The 21,354-nt window shown below is 46.9% G+C and overlaps 1 protein-coding gene across 1 annotated transcript in view; it reads right to left on the reverse strand.

Annotated features, from left to right (window-relative positions):
• Nucleotides 1-21,354, reverse strand: part of LOC120034770 (disintegrin and metalloproteinase domain-containing protein 19-like) — a 56,292-nt gene that overhangs the window by 16,148 nt on the left and 18,790 nt on the right. The window contains exons 4-8 of the mRNA XM_038981373.1: nt 4,744-4,822; nt 4,464-4,540; nt 3,085-3,292; nt 2,776-2,841; nt 809-880 (exon numbers count right to left, since the gene is read on the reverse strand). Of these exons, the coding sequence (XP_038837301.1) occupies nt 809-880; nt 2,776-2,841; nt 3,085-3,292; nt 4,464-4,540; nt 4,744-4,822 (502 nt within the window). The remainder of the gene's footprint in view (nt 1-808; nt 881-2,775; nt 2,842-3,084; nt 3,293-4,463; nt 4,541-4,743; nt 4,823-21,354) is intronic.

A 21,354-nucleotide genomic window follows, 5' to 3' on the forward strand; every position in this document is an offset into this window, starting at 1 on the left:
GAACCAGTGTTTAGAACCAGTGTTTAGAACCAGAATGTTTAGAACCAGAGTTTTTAGAACCAGAATGTTTAGAACCAGAGTTTTTAGAACCAGAATGTTTAGAACCAGAATGTATAGAACCAGAGTGTTTAGAACCAGTGTTTAGAACCAGTGTTTAGAACCAGAATGTTTAGAACCAGAGTGTTTAGAACCAGTGTTTAGAACCAGAATGTTTAGAACCAGTGTTTAGAACCAGAATGTTTAGAACCAGAGTGTTTAGAACCAGTGTTTAGAACCAGTGTTTAGAACAAGAATGTTTAGAACCAGAGTGTTTAGAACCAGTGTTTAGAACCAGAGTGTTTAGAACCAGAGTGTTTAACACCTGCATGGTTTATGCACGTTAGCGCTCGCCAATTGTGCCAGTGGCGTTGAAGGTATAGGGAAGACCGTAACAGGGATCAGGTGTAACAGGTACATTATATTCACAGTACATGATCTTTGGTTGGCTGAGTGCCAGTGGAACATTTGTTGTTGTTGTTGGGACAAGTCAGTAATATGTTTCTAACTAGCCTAATGTTTACACTTTAAAGTGTGTGATCTAGCCTGCCTGATAATATGGACCTATATGTTAGTGGGCTCATTTTGGGGGGATATGGTATTTTATGCCATTTTCTTTTCATTCAGTTTGCAGTAGAATGTCCTTATAAAAAGTCAGCAGACCTGACCATCTCACACTTCTTCTATCCCTCAAAATGGTAGTATGCTATATGTCCATCTGGACACGCCCCCGAACTAACCCCAAATGAACCACTGTGTGGGCTTGTCTCACCTTGTCTACGTAGTTAGCCACCTCCAGCAGTTTCCTTTTCGTTCGATTTAAGTCCCCGCCGTGCTTCTGAAACTACACACACGCACACACACAGTTACTGCCATGCTTGTAAAGTTTCACACAGGACGTGAGTCAGGGCAGCAGGATGACCTCAACCGTTCAGACACATCAGACAGCAATGAAGGATATTAGAACAGACCCTGTTAGATCTCATTAGAACAGACCCTGTTAGATCTCATTAGAGCAGACCCTGTTAGGTCTCATTAGAACAGACCCTGTTAGATCTCATTAGAACAGACCCTGTTAGGTCTCATTAGAACAGACCCTGTTAGGTCTCATTAGAACAGACCCTGTTAGATCTCATTAGAGCAGACCCTGTTAGATCTCATTAGAACAGACCCTGTTAGATCTCATTAGAACAGACCCTGTTAGATCTCATTAGAACAGACCCTGTTAGATCTCATTAGAACAGACCCTGTTAGGTCTCATTAGAACAGATCCTGTTAGATCTCATTAGAACAGACCCTGTTAGATCTCATTAGAACAGACCCTGTTAGGTCTCATTAGAACAGACCCTGTTAGGTCTCATTAGAACAGACCCTGTTAGATCTCATTAGAACAGACCCTGTTAGGTCTCATTAGAACAGACCCTGTTAGATCTCATTAGAACAGACCCTGTTAGATCTCATTAGAACAGACCCTGTTAGGTCTCATTAGAACAGACCCTGTTAGGTCTCATTAGAACAGACCCTGTTAGATCTCATTAGAACAGACCCTGTTAGATCTCATTAGAACAGATCCTGTTAGATCTCATTAGAACAGACCCTGTTAGATCTCATTAGAACAGACCCTGTTAGATCTCATTAGAACAGACCCTGTTAGATCTCATTAGAACAGACCCTGTTAGATCTCATTAGAACAGACCCTGTTAGGTCTCATTAGAACAGACCCTGTTAGGTCTCATTAGAACAGACCCTGTTAGATCTCATTAGAACAGACCCTGTTAGATCTCATTAGAACAGATCCTGTTAGATCTCATTAGAACAGACCCTGTTAGATCTCATTAGAACAGACCCTGTTAGATCTCATTAGAACAGACCCTGTTAGATCTCATTAGAACAGACCCTGTTAGGTCTCATTAGAACAGACCCTGTTAGGTCTCATTAGAACAGACCCTGTTAGGTCTCATTAGAACAGACCCTGTTAGGTCTCATTAGAACAGACCCTGTTAGATCTCATTAGAACAGACCCTGTTAGATCTCATTAGAACAGACCCTGTTAGATCTCATTAGAACAGACCCTGTTAGATCTCATTAGAACAGACCCTGTTAGGTCTCATTAGAACAGACCCTGTTAGATCTCATTAGAACAGACCCTGTTAGATCTCATTAGAACAGATCCTGTTAGATCTCATTAGAACAGACCCTGTTAGGTCTCATTAGAACAGACCCTGTTAGATCTCATTAGAACAGACCCTGTTAGATCTCATTAGAACAGACCCTGTTAGATCTCATTAGAGCAGACCCTGTTAGATCTCATTAGAACAGACCCTGTTAGGTCTCATTAGAACAGACCCTGTTAGATCTCATTAGAGCAGACCCTGTTAGATCTCATTAGAACAGACCCTGTTAGATCTCATTAGAACAGACCCTGTTAGATCTCATTAGAACAGACCCTGTTAGATCTCATTAGAACAGACCCTGTTAGATCTCATTAGAACAGACCCTGTTAGGTCTCATTAGAACAGACCCTGTTAGGTCTCATTAGGGGGGAGTGGGGAGGTTGAAGTATGACGATAGAGAGATGAAGGGATGGGGGGATGTAACAGAGTGATGGATGGTCTCCAGTTCAGTCTTTCCTTGGAGTATGAGTCACAGGTCAGAAGAGGAGATGGAGGTCATGCATCCTCTCACCGATACAACTGACTAACTGGAGTAAATGGCCAAGTAAACGGTCTGTCCTCTTACCTCAGCATGGTCAGCTACCAGCAGCAGCTCTACATACTTCATACTCTGGCCCACGTCTCTACGCTCCTGGAGAAATATCAGGACATAGTAGAGAACTTCATAGCCAACTATAACAGTGCATTATTACTTGTTATGAGCGCGCGCCACACACATGTACCCCCAACTCATAGTATGTTATGCCTGTTTTCCATGGGACTTAAAATGGCTGATATTTCACTGATACAATGCAGCCCTCCCTATTCTCTGAAGAAGATAGTGGTGGTTCTCATATCAGACACCAACCAGTATATCTGTCCCTCCTCCACTCACCCTTCCGCCCCACGGTGACATCATTCCCTGGATGAGGTCACCCAGCCCCTCCCCCTGGCCCTGGTTGCTATGGCGTTGCCCGCAGGTTCCGTTGGGCAAACGGAGGTTCTCGGCTCGGAACACGGCGTGAGGAGGCTGTGTATCCATGGTGACAGCGGGCAGGGGTTCTATCAGGTAGCTGACACTGGTGTTCACCGTAACCAGTCCCCTAGGGAAACAGAGATCTGGGTCACATCAGTTCCAGGCTAGAAAACATAAAAGATTTATATTACCTAACTAACTAAAACTATTATAGCTGGAAACGTAGCGGTGTTTAAAACTCCATCAAATATCTATTGCGGGAAGTTAGACATGTCAAAATGTAAAACTAGAAGCAGCAGGGATTTACATGTCAGGTCTTAGACAACTACATCATGACTGAACTGTGCATATAAATCCTGATACCAGATGGATGGAGCAGAAAGAGAGAAGACAGACAGACAGACAGACAGACAGACAGACAGACAGACAGACAGACAGACAGACAGACAGACAGACAGACAGACAGACAGACAGACAGACAGACAGACAGACAGACAGACAGACAGACAGACAGACAGACAGACAGACAGACAGACAGACAGACAGAGACACAGAGAGAGAGAGAGAGAGAGAGAGAGATAGAGAGAGATGGAGGAGGAGGAGGAGAGATCCTCAGGGGGATTTCTGATGTTTCCACTCAGTCAGCTGGGACATATAGTGCTGTAGGTCTGTAGGCTTCCTGCTGTGTACCATTGGCTATGCTGCTGAAGCTTCTCCCAATAGACACCCAGCACATAGCAGGTTCTGGCTCAGTGAGGATTGTATCAGGGAGAGGCATCATACCAGGGATCGTGGGCGACCCTTCTCCAGATGCTTTCTACAGCTGCTTGTGTGTGTGCATGCGTTGCACACTCTGAGCGCTATGCTGCGTTTGCAGTTCTGTCCAAGTGACATAGCAGGGAGAAGCATTCATCCATTCCTTTCCTGCAGATGTTCTGTCAATGTGTGTGTCTGTTATTCTCCTATAACTGCCTTCTCTGTGAACCCAGAAAGGAAACAACGGAACGGCTGGATCCCAACCTCTAAACTTCCTCCCTGATGCTGCTGGAGCCTCAATGACTTAACATGGAACCCAATGACCTGGAAACACACTGGCCTGTATATCTCAGCAGTCAGTGCATGGTCAATAAATAAACCATCTTTTCACCTGCTCTCCTATTGTGTTTGGTTGAAAATGACCGTGTGACAAATATATGTCTGAATTGCCATTAAAATCAACTGAATTCATCTGTTGGAGTGCTGTCCTATTCCATGCAGTTAGTGATCACCACAGCAGGATTACCGGTGGAAACGCTTACCTGAGACCTGAGCAGGTGCTGAGTGCTACACTGGACCCCTCCACACCCCGGACGTCACCATGGTAGAAACAGTGGCCCTGAAAAATGAGAAGAGAGTTAAACAAACTCACATCATGCACTTTTCTTTTTGCAATGATGGCACCTAAGATTTGAGAGCTTGGTTAGCCTGTCTCGGACTCAGCCAACTCTTTAGCTATTGGACATCCACAAACCAGAAATAGGCTGGTTTCATGAATAGCCCCCTATTGTTAGATGCTTTGGAACATCCCATTGAACTCACAGTGCTGGGTGGATAGGAGGTCTGGCGGGAACCGCTGGGACTGTACCATATCTCCTGATATCCGGGGGCCAATAACTGCCTGGAACATACAGAAAGAGAGAGAGAGAACATGACCCCACTGAAAACAGTGCTGGTGAACAGAATACACTGTCAGCATAAAACAAAGGGCAGCAGGGTGCTTCAGTCAGACAGAACAGAGAGAGGTAAAGGGAAAGAGAACAGAGAGGTAAAGGGAAAGAGAACAGAGAGGTAAAGGGAAAGAGAACAGAGAGAGGTAAAGGGAAAGAGAACAGAGAGGTAAAGGGAAAGAGAACAGAGAGGTAAAGGGAAAGAGAACAGAGAGAGGGAAAGGGAAAGAGAACAGGGAGGTAAAGGGAAAGAGAACAGAGAGAGGGAACGGGAAAGAGAACAGAGAGAGGTAAAGGGAAAGAGAACAGAGAGAGGGAAAGGGAAAGAGAACAGAGAGAGGGAACGGGAAAGAGAACAGAGAGAGGGAACGGGAAAGAGAACAGAGAGAGGTAAAGGGAAAGAGAACAGAGAGAGGGAAAGGGAAAGAGAACAGAGAGAGGGAAAGGGAAAGAGAACAGAGAGAGGGAACGGGAAAGAGAACAGAGAGAGGTAAAGGGAAAGAGAACAGAGAGAGGTAAAGGGAAAGAGAACAGAGAGAGGGAAAGGGAAAGAGAACAGAGAGGTAAAGGGAAAGAGAACAGAGAGGTAAAGGGAAAGAGAACAGAGAGAGGTAAAGGGAAAGAGAACAGAGAGAGGTAAAGGGAAAGAGAACAGAGAGAGGGAAAGGGAAAGAGAACAGAGAGGTAAAGGGAAAGAGAACAGAGAGAGGGAAAGGGAAAGAGAACAGAGAGGTAAAGGGAAAGAGAACAGAGAGAGGGAACGGGAAAGAGAACAGAGAGAGGTAAAGGGAAAGAGAACAGAGAGAGGGAAAGGGAAAGAGAACAGAGAGAGGTAAAGGGAAAGAGAACAGAGAGCGGTAAAGGGAAAGAGAACAGAGAGAGGTAAAGGGAAAGATAACAGAGAGAGGGAAAGGGAAAGAGAACAGAGAGAGGTAAAGGGAAAGAGAACAGAGAGAGGGAACGGGAAAGAGAACAGAGAGAGGGAAAGGGAAAGAGAACAGAGAGAGGGAAAGGGAAGAGAACAGAGAGAGGGAAAGGGAAGAGAACAGAGAGAGGGAACGGGAAAGAGAACAGAGAGAGGTAAAGGGAAAGAGAACAGAGAGAGGTAAAGGGAAAGATAACAGAGAGAGGTAAAGGGAAAGAGAACAGAGAGAGGTAAAGGGAAAGAGACCAGAGAGAGGGAAAGGGAAAGAGAACAGAGAGAGGGAAAGGGAAAGAGAACAGAGAGAGGGAACGGGAAAGAGAACAGAAAGAGGTAAAGGGAAAGATAACAGAGAGAGGGAAAGGGAAAGATAACATTAGAGGAGTGTGATAGAGAGAGTGAGACAGGAATAGAGAGATCGAGATTGAGCGAAGAAAAGTGAGAGTGGAAGGGGAAGAGTGAGAGAAGTATTGTATTCCTCTCCAGTGACACACAGCTCATGAAACATTCATGGTGACATTCTGAGCTACAAAGGGAAAGAGTGCCTCAAAGCATTACAGAGAGAGACAGACAGATACAGAGAGATACACAGAGAGACAGAGAGAGATACAGAGAGAGACAGATACAGAGATACAGACAGATACAGAGAGATAAACAGAGAGACAGAGAGAGATACAGAGAGAGACAGATACAGAGAGAGATACAGAGAGAGATACAGAGACAGAGAGACAGAGAGATACAGACAGATACACAGAGATACACAGAGAGACATAGAGAGAAACAGAGAGAGAGATACAGAGAGAGATACAGAGAGACACAGATACAAAAAGATACACAGAGATACACAGAGGGACAGAGAGAGAAACAGAGAGAGACGGATACAGAGAGAGATACAGAGATGCAGAGAGAGATAGAGACAGAGAGAGAGAGAGAGAGACAGAGATACAGAGAGATACAGAGAGAGAGAGAGACAGGTAGAAAGAGAGAGAGATACAGAGAGAGACAGAGAGAGACACAGAGAGACAGAGATAGACAGAGAGAGAGAGAGAGATACAGAGAGAGACACAGAGAGAGACAGAGATACAAAGAGATACAGAGAGAGAGAGATACAAAGAGATACAGAGATACAGTTTTGGCAATGTTAGCATATGTTTCCCATGCCAATAAAGCCCCTTGAATTGAATTGAATATAGATCAAAAGAGATACAGAGAGAGACAGAGAGAGAGAGACAGGGAGAGACAGATACAGAGAGAGATACAGAGTGAGATACAGAGAGAGAGAGAGCGAGAGAAAGAGACAGAGAGATACAGAGAGATACCAACAGATAGAGAGACAGACAGACAGACAGACAGACAGACAGACAGACAGACAGAGAGAGAGAGAGAGAGAGAGAGAGAGAGAGAGAGAGAGAGAGAGAGAAAGAGAGATAGAGAGAGACAGAGAGATACAAATAGAGATAGAGAGATACAATTCGAATAACTATGTACACGATCGTTCAAAAGTTTGGGGTCACTTAGAAATGTCCTTGTTTTTGAAAGAAAAGCATATTTTTTTCGTCCTTTAAAATAACATCAAATTGATCAGAAATACAGTGTAGACATTATCAGCAACCATCACTCCTGTGTTCCAATGGCACGTTGTGTTAGCTAATCCAAGTTTATCATATTAAAAGACTAATTGATCATTAGAATACCCTTTGCAATTATGTTAGCACAGCTGAAAACTGTTGTGCTGATTAAGAAGCAATAAAACTGTCCTTCTTTAGACTAGTTGAGTATCTGGAGCATCAGCATTTGTGGGTTCAAGTACAGTCTCAAAATGGCCAGAAACTAAGACATTTCTTCTGCAACGTGTCAGTCTATTCATGCTCTGAGAAATTGCCAAGAAACTGAAGATCTCGTACAACGCTGTGTATTACTCACTTCACAGAACAGCGCAAACTGTCTCTAACCAGATTAGAAAGAGGAGTGGGAGGCTCCGGTGCACAACTGAGCAAGAGGATGGATTTATGTTGACTTGGGAGTGTCACCCTCGGTAAACTCAGAGAGTTATGAGTAAATTACAGCCTTGTCAAACACACAGATGCTCTATAGACATATCAACAAACACACAGATGCTCTATAGACATATCAACAAACACACAGATGCTCTATAGACATATCAACAAACACACAGATGCTCTATAGACATACCAACAAACACACAGATGCTCTATAGACATATCAACAAACACACAGATGCTCTATAGACATATCAACAAACACACAGATGCTCTATAGACATACCAACAAACACACAGATGCTCTATAGACATATCAACAAACACACCGATGCTCTACAGACATACCAACAAACACACAGATGCTCTACAGACATACCAACAAACACACAGATGCTCTATAGACATATCAACAAACACACAGATGCTCTATAGACATACCAACAAACACACAGATGCTCTATAGACATATCAACAAACACACAGATGCTCTATAGACATACCAACAAACACACAGATGCTCTATAGACATATCAACAAACATTCAGGGGGTCTTTGACAGATGTTTGTAATGTTTCTCTGATTAGGTCCATGTCTGTCTCAATCCACTCTTCCTGTTTTCATTCAAATACTCAGTCAACCTACCAGCTGTTATGTCTCTCTCTCTCTCTCTCTCTCTCTCTCTCTCTCTCTGCAGCTGGACCACGCTGAACACACACACACAGACACAATTGGGAGACATCATTCTTCATCAGAATACTGATATTTGGTTTGGATTGGACACTGGCTTTGGCTGAGGACTCACACGACATTTAGCAGCCGCTCATATCCAGAGCGACTTACAGGAGGAGTGAGTGTATACATTTGCATACCACTAGCCAGACCAAACTCAAGATCGTCTATCATCTCCATTCATTAAACTCTCTATCCATCCATCTCTCTATCCATTCATCTTTTCTATCCCTCTATCTTGGTCAGTTGATAGTTTCCCTGAGGACTAGTTTCAGTTTCAAACACAGAGCCATCGGCAACGATCATCATTCTAATCACATCTACATAATCACATCTATCAACATTTTCAACATCAAAATGTGCCGAAAACCACAGAAATGAAAAGGTCAACTAAATCCCATTCACCCTTCAACTTCTTAGAGGGGAAGTGCACTAAAATACAAAAAAAGGAGGAAGGAGGAAGGGGGAAGAGGGGGGAGGAGGATGAGTGGGCATTTGTTGTCTCCCTCCACCAGAAGCCTGGGGCACAGTAGCTCATTGAAACAAAGGCTGCCTATTAGTCCAATCATCCTAAAGGGAGGGGGGAGACAAGGCCTGTTCCATCCCCAACAGACTACCATTCTGAGGGCTATATTAAGATACAGCCCCCCCTCCAGCCCCGGCCACACACAGCCCCCAACAGCACAGGTGATACATTAATAATCATTAGGTGACACTGTTTCCGGATGACATCACCCTGCCCTGGACAACGGTAGACTGTGATGTTTGAGATTTATTAAGAGTCTGCAACCTTTCTCACTCTTTCCTCCTTATTTCTCCTTTCATCTTCCCCCTCCTCCTCCTCCTCCTCCTCTCACCTCTGCTTTGAGAGCTGTTTTTTTCTCTCGCTCTCTCTTTCTCGTTTGCCTCTCTCCTCTATCTCAAAATTCTCCCTCCTCTCCCTCTCTCTTTCTTTGTGTGATCCTAATCCCAGTAAGCTGTCGTTGTGCAGAGTAGTGCTGAGTTGACAGGCCTGATGGGAGGTTACTGCCTGACACAGTGAGGAAAAGATCATGATCATTAGAAAGCAAATTACGGACTCCTCTTTAAATCTGCGTATTCCTCCAAAGCTCAGTTGTCCTGATTCTGGACAACTCTTCCAGGACCTAGGATCAAGAGAGACACTCAAGTGTTTTAGTACTATATCTCTTGACACAATGATGAAAATAATCATGACCTCTAAACCCTCAAGCTGCATACTGGACCCTATTCCAACTAAACTACTGAAAGAGCTGCTTCCTGTGCTTGGCCCTCCTATGTTGAACATAATAAATGGCTCTCTATCCACCGGATGTGTACCAAACTCACTAAAAGTGGCAGTAATAAAGCCTCTCTTGAAAAAGCCAAACCTTGACCCAGAAAATATAAAAAACTATCGGCCTATATCGAATCTTCCATTCCTCTCAAAAATTTTAGAAAAAGCCGTCACTGCCTTCCTGAAGACAAACAATGTATACGAAATGCTTCAGTCTGGTTTTAGACCCCATCATAGCACTGAGACTGCACTTGTGAAGGTGGTAAATTACCTTTTAATGGCGTCAGACCGAGGCTCTGCATCTGTCCTCGTGCTCCTAGACCTTAGTGCTGCTTTTGATACCATCGATCACCACATTCTTTTGGAGAGATTGGAAACCCAAATTGGTCTACATGGACAAGTTCTGGCCTGGTTTAGATCTTATCTGTCAGAAAGATATCAGTTTGTCTCTGTGAATGGTTTGTCCTCTGACAAATCAACTGTAAATTTCGGTGTTTCTCAAGATTCCATTTTCGGACCACTATTGTTTTCACTATATATTTTACCTCTTGGGGATGTCATTCGAAAACATAATGTTAACTTTCACTGCTATGCGGATGACACACAGCTGTACATTTCAATGAAACATGGTGAAGCCCCAAAATTGCCCTCGCTAGAAGCCTGTGTTTCAGACATAAGGAAGTGGATGGCTGCAAACTTTCTACTTTTAAACTTGGACAAAACAGAGAGCTTGTTCTAGGTCCCAAGAAACAAAGAGATCTTCTGTTGAATCTGACAATTAATCTTGATGGTTGTACAGTCGTCTCAAATAAAACTGTGAAGGACCTCGGCGTCACTTTGGACCCTGATCTCTCTTTTGACGAACATTGTCACGCCCTGACCGTAGAGAGCTTTTTGTATTTATGTGTGTTTGGCCGGCTGTGGTTCTCAATCAGAGGCAGCTGTCTATCGTTGTCTCTGATTGAGAACCATACTTAGGTTGCCTTTTCCCACTTGTCTGTGTGGGTAGTTGTCTATGTGTAGTTGCATGTCAGCACTCTGTTATTATAGCTTCACGTTCGTTTTGTTGGTTTTGTTAGTTTGTTGAAATGTTCTTCGTTTTATTAAAGAAGAACGTATTCACATCACGCCGCACCTTGGTCTCCTCACTACGACGATCGTGACAAACATATCAAGACTGTTTCACGGACAGCTTTTTTCCATCTACGTAACATTGCAAAAATCAGAAACTTTCTGTCCAAAAATGATGCAGAAAAATTCATCCATGCTTTTGTTACATCTAGGTTAGACTACTGCAATGCTCTACTTTCCGGCTACCCGGATAAAGCACTAAATAAACTTCAGTTAGTGCTAAATACGGCTGCTAGAATCCTGACTAGAACCAACATTTGTTATCATATTACTCCAGTGCTAGCCTCCCTACACTGGCTTCCTGTTAAGGCAAGGGCTGATTTCAAAGTTTTACTGCTAACCTACAAAGCATTATATGGGCTTTCTCCTACTTATCTTTCCGATTTGGTCCTGTCGTACATACCTACACGTACGCTACGGTCACAAGATGCAGGCCTCCTAATTGCTGTCTCTGCCTGGCCAGTTCCCCACACTCCACTGGGATTCTCTGCCTCTAACCCTATTACAGGGGCTGAGTCACTGGCTTAATGGTGATCTTCCATGCCGTCCCTACGAGGGGTGCGTCACTTGAGGGGGTTCAGTCACTAACGTGGTCTTCCTGTCTGGGTTGGCGCCCCCCCTTGGGTTGTGCCGTGGCGGAGATCTTTGTGGGCTATACTCGGCCTTGTCTCAGGATGGTAAGTTGGTGGTTGAAGATATCCCTCTAGTGGTGTGGGGGCTGTGCTTTGGCAAAGTGGGTGGGGTTATATCCTGCCTGTTTGGCCCTGTCCGGGGGTATCATCGGATGGGGCCACAGTGTCTCCTGACCCCTCCTGTCTCAGCCTCCAGTATTTATGCTGCAGTAGTTTATGTCGGGGGGCTAGGGTCAGTCTGTTATATCTGAAGTACTTCTCCTGTCTTATCCGGTGTCCTGTGTGAATTTAAGTATATTATCTCTTTCTCTCTTTCTTTCTTTCTTTCTCTCTCTCGGAGGACCTGAGCCCTAGGACCATGCCTCAGGACTACCTTGCATGATGACTCCTTGCTGTCCCCAGTCCACCTGGCCGTGCTGCTGCTCCAGTTTCAACTGTTCTGCCTGCGGCTATGGAACCCTGACCTGGACATGCTACCTGTCCCAGACCTGCTGTTTTCAACTCTCTAGAAACAGCAGGAGCGGTAGAGATACTCTCAATGATCGGCTATGAAAAGCCAACTGACATTTACTCCTGAGGTTCTGACTTGTTGCACCCTTGACAACTACTGTGATTATTATTATTTGACCATGCTGGTCATTTCTGAACATTTGAACATCTTGGCCATGTTCTGTTATAATCTCCACCCGGCACAGCCAGAAGAGGACTGGCCACCCCTCATAGCCTGGTTCCTCTCTAGGTTTCTTCCTAGGTTTTGGCCTTTCTAGGGAGTTTTTCCTAGCCACCGTGCTTCTACACCTGCATTGCTTGCTGTTTGGGGTTTTAGGCTGGGTTTCTGTACAGCACTTTGAGATATCAGCTGATGTAAGAAGGGCTTTATAAATACATTTGATTTGATTTGGTCCTAGGGGAGGTTGCAGCCTGACACAGTGATGGTCCTAGGGGAGGTTACAGCCTGACACAGCGATGGTCCTAGGGGAGGCTATAGCCTGGCACAGTGATGGTACTAGGGGAGGTTACAGCCTGACACAGTGATGGTACTAGGGGATTTTACATCCTGACACAGTGATGGTACTAGGGGAGGTTACAGCCTGACACAGCGATGGTACTAGGGGAGGTTACAGCCTGACACAGTGATGGTCCTAGGGGAGGTTACAGCCTGACACAGTGATGGTTCTAGGGGAGGTTACAGCCTGACACAGCGATGGTCCTAGGGGAGGTTACAGCCTGACACAGTGATGGTCCTAGGGGAGGTTACAGCCTGACACAGCGATGGTCCTAGGGGAGGTTACAGCCTGACACAGTGATGGGTCTGAATCCTGACACAACATTAACACCCCCCCACCCCTGCCGACCCCTCAGGCGCTCCCCACAGTTTGAGAACAACTGGGTGTATGGTGGTGGTGGTGGTTAGAGTGTATGGTGGTGGTGGTTAGAGTGAATGGTGGTGGTGGTTAGAGTGTATGGTGGTGGTGGTTAGAGTGTATGGTGGTGGTGGTGGTGGTGGTTAGAGTGTATGGTGGTGGTGGTGGTTAGAGTGTATGGTGGTGGTGGTGGTGGTGGTGGTTAGAGTGTATGGTGGTGGTGGTTAGAGTGTATGGTGGTGGTGGTTAGACTGTATGGTGGTGGTTAGAGTGTATGATGGTGGTGGTTAGAGTGGATGGTGGTGGTGGTTAGAGTGTATGGTGGTGGTGGTTAGAGTGAATGGTGGTGGTGGTGGTTAGAGTGTATGGTGGTGGTGGTTAGAGTGTATGGTGGTGGTGGTTAGAGTGAATGGTGGTGGTGGTGGTTAGAGTGTATGGTGGTGGTGGTTAGAGTGTATGGTGGTGGTGGTGGTGGTTAGAGTGTATGGTGGTGGTGGTGGTTAGAGTGTATGGTGGTGGTGGTGGTTAGAGTGTATGGTGGTGGTGGTTAGAGTGTATGGTGGTGGTGGTGGTTAGAGTGTATGGTGGTGGTGGTTAGAGTGTATGGTGGTGGTGGTGGTGGTTAGAGTGTATGGTGGTGGTGGTGGTTAGAGTGTATGGTGGTGGTGGTGGTTAGAGTGTATGGAGGTGGTGGTGGTGGTTAGAGTGTATGGTGGTGGTGGTGGTGGTTAGAGTGTATGGTGGTGGTGGTGGTTAGAGTGTATGGTGGTGGTGGTGGTTAGAGTGTATGGAGGTGGTGGTGGTGGTTAGAGTGTATGGTGGTGGTGGTGGTTAGAGTGTATGATGGTGGTGGTGGTGGTTAGAGTGTATGGTGGTGGTGGTTAGAGTGAATGGTGGTGGTGGTGGTGGTTAGAGTGTATGGTGGTGGTGGTTAGAGTGAATGGTGGTGGTGGTGGTGGTTAGAGTGTATGATGGTGGTGGTGGTGGTTAGAGTGTATGGTGGTGGTGGTTAGAGTGAATGGTGGTGGTGGTTAGAGTGGATGGTGGTGGTGGTGATTAGAGTGTATGGTGGTGGTGGTTAGAGTGTATGATGGTGGTGGTTAGAGTGTATGGTGGTGGTGGTTAGAGTGTATGGTGGTGGTTAGAGTGAATGGTGGTGGTGGTGATTAGAGTGTATGGTGGTGGTGGTTAGAGTGTATGATGGTGGTGGTTAGAGTGTATGGTGGTGGTGGTGGTTAGAGTGTATGGTGGTGGTGGTTAGAGTGTATGGTGGTGGTTAGAGTGAATGGTGGTGGTGGTGATTAGAGTGTATGGTGGTGGTTAGAGTGTATGGTGGTGGTGGTTAGAGTGTATGGTGGTGGTGGTGGTTAGAGTGTATGATGGTGGTGGTGGTGGTTAGAGTGTATGGTGGTGGTGGTGGTTAGAGTGTATGGTGGTGGTGGTTAGAGTGAATGGTGGTGGTGGTGATTAGAGTGTATGGTGGTGGTGGTGGTTAGAGTGTATGGTGGTGGTGGTTAGAGTGAATGGTGGTGGTGGTGATTAGAGTGTATGGTGGTGGTGGTTAGAGTGTATGGTGGTGGTGGTTAGAGTGAATGGTGGTGGTGGTTAGAGTGAATGGTGGTGGTTAGAGTGTATGGTGGTGGTGGTTAGAGTGTATGGTGGTGGTGGTGGTTAGAGTGTATGATGGTGGTGGTGGTGGTTAGAGTGTATGGTGGTGGTGGTTAGAGTGAATGGTGGTGGTGGTTAGAGTGAATGGTGGTGGTTAGAGTGTATGGTGGTGGTGGTGGTTAGAGTGTATGGTGGTGGTGGTTAGAGTGTATGGTGGTGGTTAGAGTGTATGGTGGTGGTGGTTAGAGTGTATGGTGGTGGTGGTGGTTAGAGTGTATGGTGGTGGTGGTGGTGGTTAGAGTGTATGGTGGTGGTGGTTAGAGTGTATGGTGGTGGTGGTTAGAGTGTATGGTGGTGGTGGTTAGAGTGAATGGTGGTGGTTAGAGTGTATGGTGGTGGTGGTTAGAGTGAATGGTGGTGGTTAGAGTGTATGGTGGTGGTGGTTAGAGTGAATGGTGGTGGTTAGAGTGTATGGTGGTGGTGGTTAGAGTGTATGGTGGTGGTTAGAGTGTATGGTGGTGGTGGTTAGAGTGAATGGTGGTGGTTAGAGTGTATGGTGGTGGTGGTTAGAGTGTATGGTGGTGGTGGTGGTTAGAGTGTATGGTGGTGGTGGTGGTGGTTAGAGTGTATGGTGGTGGTGGTTAGAGTGTATGGTGGTGGTGGTTAGAGTGTATGGTGGTGGTGGTTAGAGTGAATGGTGGTGGTTAGAGTGTATGGTGGTGGTGGTTAGAGTGAATGGTGGTGGTTAGAGTGTATGGTGGTGGTGGTTAGAGTGAATGGTGGTGGTTAGAGTGTATGGTGGTGGTGGTTAGAGTGTATGGTGGTGGTTAGAGTGTATGGTGGTGGTGGTTAGAGTGAATGGTGGTGGTTAGAGTGTATGGTGGTGGTGGTTAGAGTGTATGGTGGTGGTTAGAGTGTATGGTGGTGGTGGTTAGAGTGGATAGTGGTGGTTAGAGTGTATGGTGGTGGTGGTGGTGGTGAGCTGTATGGTGGTGGTGGTGAGCTGTATGGTGGTGGTGGTGAGCTGTATGATGGTGGTGGTGAGCTGTATGGTGGTGGTGGTGGTGAGCTGTATGGTGGTGGTGGTGAGCTGTATGATGGTGGTGGTGAGCTGTATGGTGGTGGTGGTGGTTAGAGTGTATGGTGGTGGTGGTTAGAGTGTATGGTGGTGGTTAGAGTGAATGGTGGTGGTGGTGATTAGAGTGTATGGTGGTGGTTAGAGTGTATGGTGGTGGTGGTTAGAGTGTATGGTGGTGGTGGTGGTTAGAGTGTATGATGGTGGTGGTGGTGGTTAGAGTGTATGGTGGTGGTTAGAGTGAATGGTGGTGGTGGTGATTAGAGTGTATGGTGGTGGTGGTTAGAGTGTATGATGGTGGTGGTTAGAGTGTATGGTGGTGGTGGTGGTTAGAGTGTATGGTGGTGGTGGTTAGAGTGTATGGTGGTGGTTAGAGTGAATGGTGGTGGTGGTGATTAGAGTGTATGGTGGTGGTTAGAGTGTATGGTGGTGGTGGTTAGAGTGTATGGTGGTGGTGGTGGTTAGAGTGTATGATGGTGGTGGTGGTGGTTAGAGTGTATGGTGGTGGTGGTGGTTAGAGTGTATGGTGGTGGTGGTTAGAGTGAATGGTGGTGGTGGTGATTAGAGTGTATGGTGGTGGTGGTGGTTAGAGTGTATGGTGGTGGTGGTTAGAGTGAATGGTGGTGGTGGTGATTAGAGTGTATGGTGGTGGTGGTTAGAGTGTATGGTGGTGGTGGTTAGAGTGAATGGTGGTGGTGGTTAGAGTGAATGGTGGTGGTTAGAGTGTATGGTGGTGGTGGTTAGAGTGTATGGTGGTGGTGGTGGTTAGAGTGTATGATGGTGGTGGTGGTGGTTAGAGTGTATGGTGGTGGTGGTTAGAGTGAATGGTGGTGGTGGTTAGAGTGAATGGTGGTGGTTAGAGTGTATGGTGGTGGTGGTGGTTAGAGTGTATGGTGGTGGTGGTTAGAGTGTATGGTGGTGGTTAGAGTGTATGGTGGTGGTGGTTAGAGTGTATGGTGGTGGTGGTGGTTAGAGTGTATGGTGGTGGTGGTGGTGGTTAGAGTGTATGGTGGTGGTGGTTAGAGTGTATGGTGGTGGTGGTTAGAGTGTATGGTGGTGGTGGTTAGAGTGAATGGTGGTGGTTAGAGTGTATGGTGGTGGTGGTTAGAGTGAATGGTGGTGGTTAGAGTGTATGGTGGTGGTGGTTAGAGTGAATGGTGGTGGTTAGAGTGTATGGTGGTGGTGGTTAGAGTGTATGGTGGTGGTTAGAGTGTATGGTGGTGGTGGTTAGAGTGAATGGTGGTGGTTAGAGTGTATGGTGGTGGTGGTTAGAGTGTATGGTGGTGGTGGTGGTTAGAGTGTATGGTGGTGGTGGTGGTGGTTAGAGTGTATGGTGGTGGTGGTTAGAGTGTATGGTGGTGGTGGTTAGAGTGTATGGTGGTGGTGGTTAGAGTGAATGGTGGTGGTTAGAGTGTATGGTGGTGGTGGTTAGAGTGAATGGTGGTGGTTAGAGTGTATGGTGGTGGTGGTTAGAGTGAATGGTGGTGGTTAGAGTGTATGGTGGTGGTGGTTAGAGTGTATGGTGGTGGTTAGAGTGTATGGTGGTGGTGGTTAGAGTGAATGGTGGTGGTTAGAGTGTATGGTGGTGGTGGTTAGAGTGTATGGTGGTGGTTAGAGTGTATGGTGGTGGTGGTTAGAGTGGATAGTGGTGGTTAGAGTGTATGGTGGTGGTGGTGGTGGTTAGAGTGTATGGTGGTGGTGGTTAGAGTGTATGGTGGTGGTGGTTAGAGTGTATGGTGGTGGTGGTTAGAGTGTATGGTGGTGGTGGTTAGAGTGAATGGTGGTGGTTAGAGTGTATGGTGGTGGTGGTTAGAGTGGATGGTGGTGGTGGTTAGAGTGTATGGTGGTGGTGGTTAGAGTGAATGGTGGTGGTGGTGGTTAGAGTGTATGGTGGTGGTGGTTAGAGTGAATGGTGGTGGTGGTGGTTAGAGTGAATGGTGGTGGTGGTGGTGGTAGAGTGTATGGTGGTGGTGGTGGTTAGAGTGTATGGTGGTGGTGGTTAGAGTGTATGGTGGTGGTGGTGGTTAGAGTGTATGGTGGTGGTGGTGGTGGTGGTTAGAGTGTATGATGGTGGTGGTTAGAGTGTATGGTGGTGGTGGTGGTTAGAGTGTATGGTGGTGGTGGTTAGAGTGGATGGTGGTGGTGGTTAGAGTGTATGGTGGTGGTGGTTAGAGTGTATGGTGGTGGTGGTGGTTAGAGTGTATGGTGGTGGTGGTTAGAGTGTATGATGGTGGTGGTTAGAGTGTATGGTGGTGGTGGTGGTTAGAGTGTATGGTGGTGGTGGTTAGAGTGTATGGTGGTGGTGGTGGTTAGAGTGGATGGTGGTGGTTAGAGTGTATGGTGGTGGTTAGAGTGTATGGTGGTGGTGGTGGTTAGAGTGGATGGTGGTGGTGGTGGTTAGAGTGTATGGTGGTGGTGGTTAGAGTGTATGGTGGTGGTGGTTAGAGTGTATGATGGTGGTGGTTAGAGTGTATGGTGGTGGTGGTTAGAGTGTATGGTGGTGGTGTGGTTAGAGTGTATGGTGGTGGTGGTTAGAGTGAATGGTGGTGGTTAGAGTGTATGGTGGTGGTGGTTAGAGTGTATGGTGGTGGTGGTTAGAGTGGATGGTGGTGGTGGTTAGAGTGAATGGTGGTGGTGGTTAGAGTGTATGGTGGTGGTGGTGGTTAGAGTGGATGGTGGTGGTGGTGGTTAGAGTGTATGGTGGTGGTGGTGGTTAGAGTGGATGGTGGTGGTGGTGGTTAGAGTGTATGGTGGTGGTTAGAGTGTATGGTGGTGGTGGTTAGAGTGTATGGTGGTGGTGGTTAGAGTGTATGGTGGTGGTGGTTAGAGTGTATGGTGGTGGTGGTTAGAGTGTATGGTGGTGGTGGTTAGAGTGTATGGTGGTGGTGGTTAGAGTGTATGGTGGTGGTGGTTAGAGTGTATGGTGGTGGTGGTGGTTAGAGTGTATGGTGGTGGTGGTTAGAGTGTATGGTGGTGGTGGTGGTTAGAGTGTATGGTGGTGGTGGTTAGAGTGTATGGTGGTGGTGGTGGTTAGAGTGTATGGTGGTGGTGGTGGTTAGAGTGTATGATGGTGGTGGTGGTTAGAGTGTATGGTGGTGGTGGTTAGAGTGTATGGTGGTGGTGGTTAGAGTGTATGGTGGTGGTGGTTAGAGTGTATGGTGGTGGTTAGAGTGTATGGTGTGGTGGTGGTTAGAGTGTATGGTGGTGGTTAGAGTGTATGGTGGTGGGTTAGAGTGTATGGTGGTGGTGGTTAGAGTGTATGGTGGTGGTGGTTAGATGTGTATGGGTGGTGGTTAGAGTGTATGGTGGTGGGTTAGAGTGTATGTGGTGGTGGTTAGAGTGTATGGGGTTAGAGGTAGGTGGTGGTGGTTAGGTGGTGGTGGTGGTTAGAGTGTATGGTGGTGGTGGTGGTTAGAGTGTATGGTGGTGGTTAGAGTGTATGGTGGTGGTTCGAGTGTATGGTGGTGGTTAGAGTGGATGGTGGTGGTGGTGGTTAGAGTGGATGGTGGTGGTTAGAGTGTATGGTGGTGGTGGTGGTTAGAGTGTATGGTGGTGGTGGTTAGAGTGTATGGTGGTGGTGGTTAGAGTGAATGGTGGTGGTTAGAGTGTATGGTGGTGGTGGTTAGAGTGAATGGTGGTGGTTAGAGTGTATGGTGGTGGTGGTTAGAGTGAATGGTGGTGGTTAGAGTGTATGGTGGTGGTGGTTAGAGTGGATGGTGGTGGTTAGAGTGTATGGTGGTGGTGGTTAGAGTGTATGGTGGTGGTTAGAGTGTATGGTGGTGGTGGTGGTGGTAGAGTGTATGGTGGTGGTGGTTAGAGTGTATGGTGGTGGTGGTTAGAGTGAATGGTGGTGGTTAGAGTGTATGGTGGTGGTGGTTAGAGTGAATGGTGGTGGTTAGAGTGTATGGTGGTGGTGGTTAGAGTGGATGGTGGTGGTTAGAGTGTATGGTGGTGGTGGTTAGAGTGTATGGTGGTGGTTAGAGTGTATGGTGGTTAAGGTGTATGGTGGTGGTGGTGGTGAGAGTGTATGGTGGTGGTGGTGGTTAGAGTGTATGGTGGTGGTTAGAGTGTATGGTGGTGGTGGTTAGAGTGTATGGTGGTGGTTAGAGTGTATGGTGGTGGTGGTTCGAGTGTATGGTGGTGGTGGTGGTTAGAGTGGATGGTGGTGGTGGTGGTTAGAGTGAATGGTGGTGGTTAGAGTGTATGGTGGTGGTGGTTAGAGTGTATGGTGGTGGTTAGAGTGTATGGTGGTGGTGGTTAGAGTGTATGGTGGTGGTGGTTAGAGTGTATGGTGGTGGTTAGAGTGTATGGTGGTGGTGGTTAGAGTGTATGGTGGTGGTTAGAGTGTATGGTGGTGGTGGTGGTGGTTAGAGTGTATGGTGGTGGTGGTTAGAGTGTATGGTGGTGGTGGTTAGAGTGTATGGTGGTGGTGGTTAGAGTGTATGGTGGTGGTGGTTAGAGTGAATGGTGGTGGTTAGAGTGTATGGTGGTGGTGGTTAGAGTGTATGGTGGTGGTGGTTAGAGTGAATGGTGGTGGTGGTGGTTAGAGTGTATGGTGGTGGTGGTTAGAGTGAATGGTGGTGGTGGTGATTAGAGTGAATGGTGGTGGTGGTGATTAGAGTGAATGGTGGTGGTGGTGGTGGTAGAGTGTATGGTGGTGGTGGTGGTTAGAGTGTATGGTGGTGGTGGTAGAGTGTATGGTGGTGGTGGTTAGAGTGTATGGTGGTGGTTAGAGTGAATGGGGTGGTGGTTAGAGTGTATGGTGGTGGTGGTTAGAGTGTATGGTGGTGGTGGTTAGAGTGTATGGTGGTGGTGGTTAGAGTGTATGGTGGTGGTGGTTAGAGTGTATGGTGGTGGTTAGAGTGTATGGTGGTGGTGGTTAGAGTGAATGGTGGTGGTTAGAGTGTATGGTGGTGGTGGTTAGAGTGTATGGTGGTGGTGGTTAGAGTGTATGGTGGTGGTTAGAGTGTATGGTGGTTAAGGTGTATGGTGGTGGTGGTGGTGAGAGTGTATGGTGGTGGTGGTGGTTAGAGTGTATGGTGGTGGTTAGAGTGTATGGTGGGGTGGTTAGAGTGTATGGTGGTGGTTAGAGTGTATGGTGGTGGTGGTTCGAGTGTATGGTGGTGGTGGTGGTTAGAGTGGATGGTGGTGGTGGTGGTTAGAGTGAATGGTGGTGGTAGAGTGTATGGTGGTGGTGGTTAGAGTGTATGGTGGTGGTTAGAGTGTATGGTGGTGGTGGTTAGAGTGTATGGTGGTGGTGGTTAGAGTGTATGGTGGTGGTTAGAGTGTATGGTGGTGGTGGTTAGAGTGTATGGTGGTGGTTAGAGTGTATGGTGGTGGTGGTGGTTAGAGTGTATGGTGGTGGTGGTTAGAGTGTATGGTGGTTGTTAGAGTGTATGGTGGTGGTGGTTAGAGTGTATGGTGGTGGTGGTTAGAGTGAATGGTGGTGGTTAGAGTGTATGGTGGTGGTGGTTAGAGTGTATGGTGGTGGTGGTTAGAGTGAATGGTGTGGTGGTGGTTAGAGTGTATGGTGGTGGTGGTTAGAGTGAATGGTGGTGGTGGTGATTAGAGTGAATGGTGGTGGTGGTGATTAGAGTGAATGGTGGTGGTGGTGGTGGTAGAGTGTATGGTGGTGGTGGTGGTTAGAGTGTATGGTGGTGGTGGTTAGAGTGTATGGTGGTGGTGGTTAGAGTGTATGGTGGTGGTGGTTTAGAGTGAATGGTGG

The sequence above is a fragment of the Salvelinus namaycush genome, chromosome 42 (assembly GCF_016432855.1).
Source record: "Salvelinus namaycush isolate Seneca chromosome 42, SaNama_1.0, whole genome shotgun sequence".
NCBI classification, from domain to species: domain Eukaryota; kingdom Metazoa; phylum Chordata; class Actinopteri; order Salmoniformes; family Salmonidae; genus Salvelinus; species Salvelinus namaycush.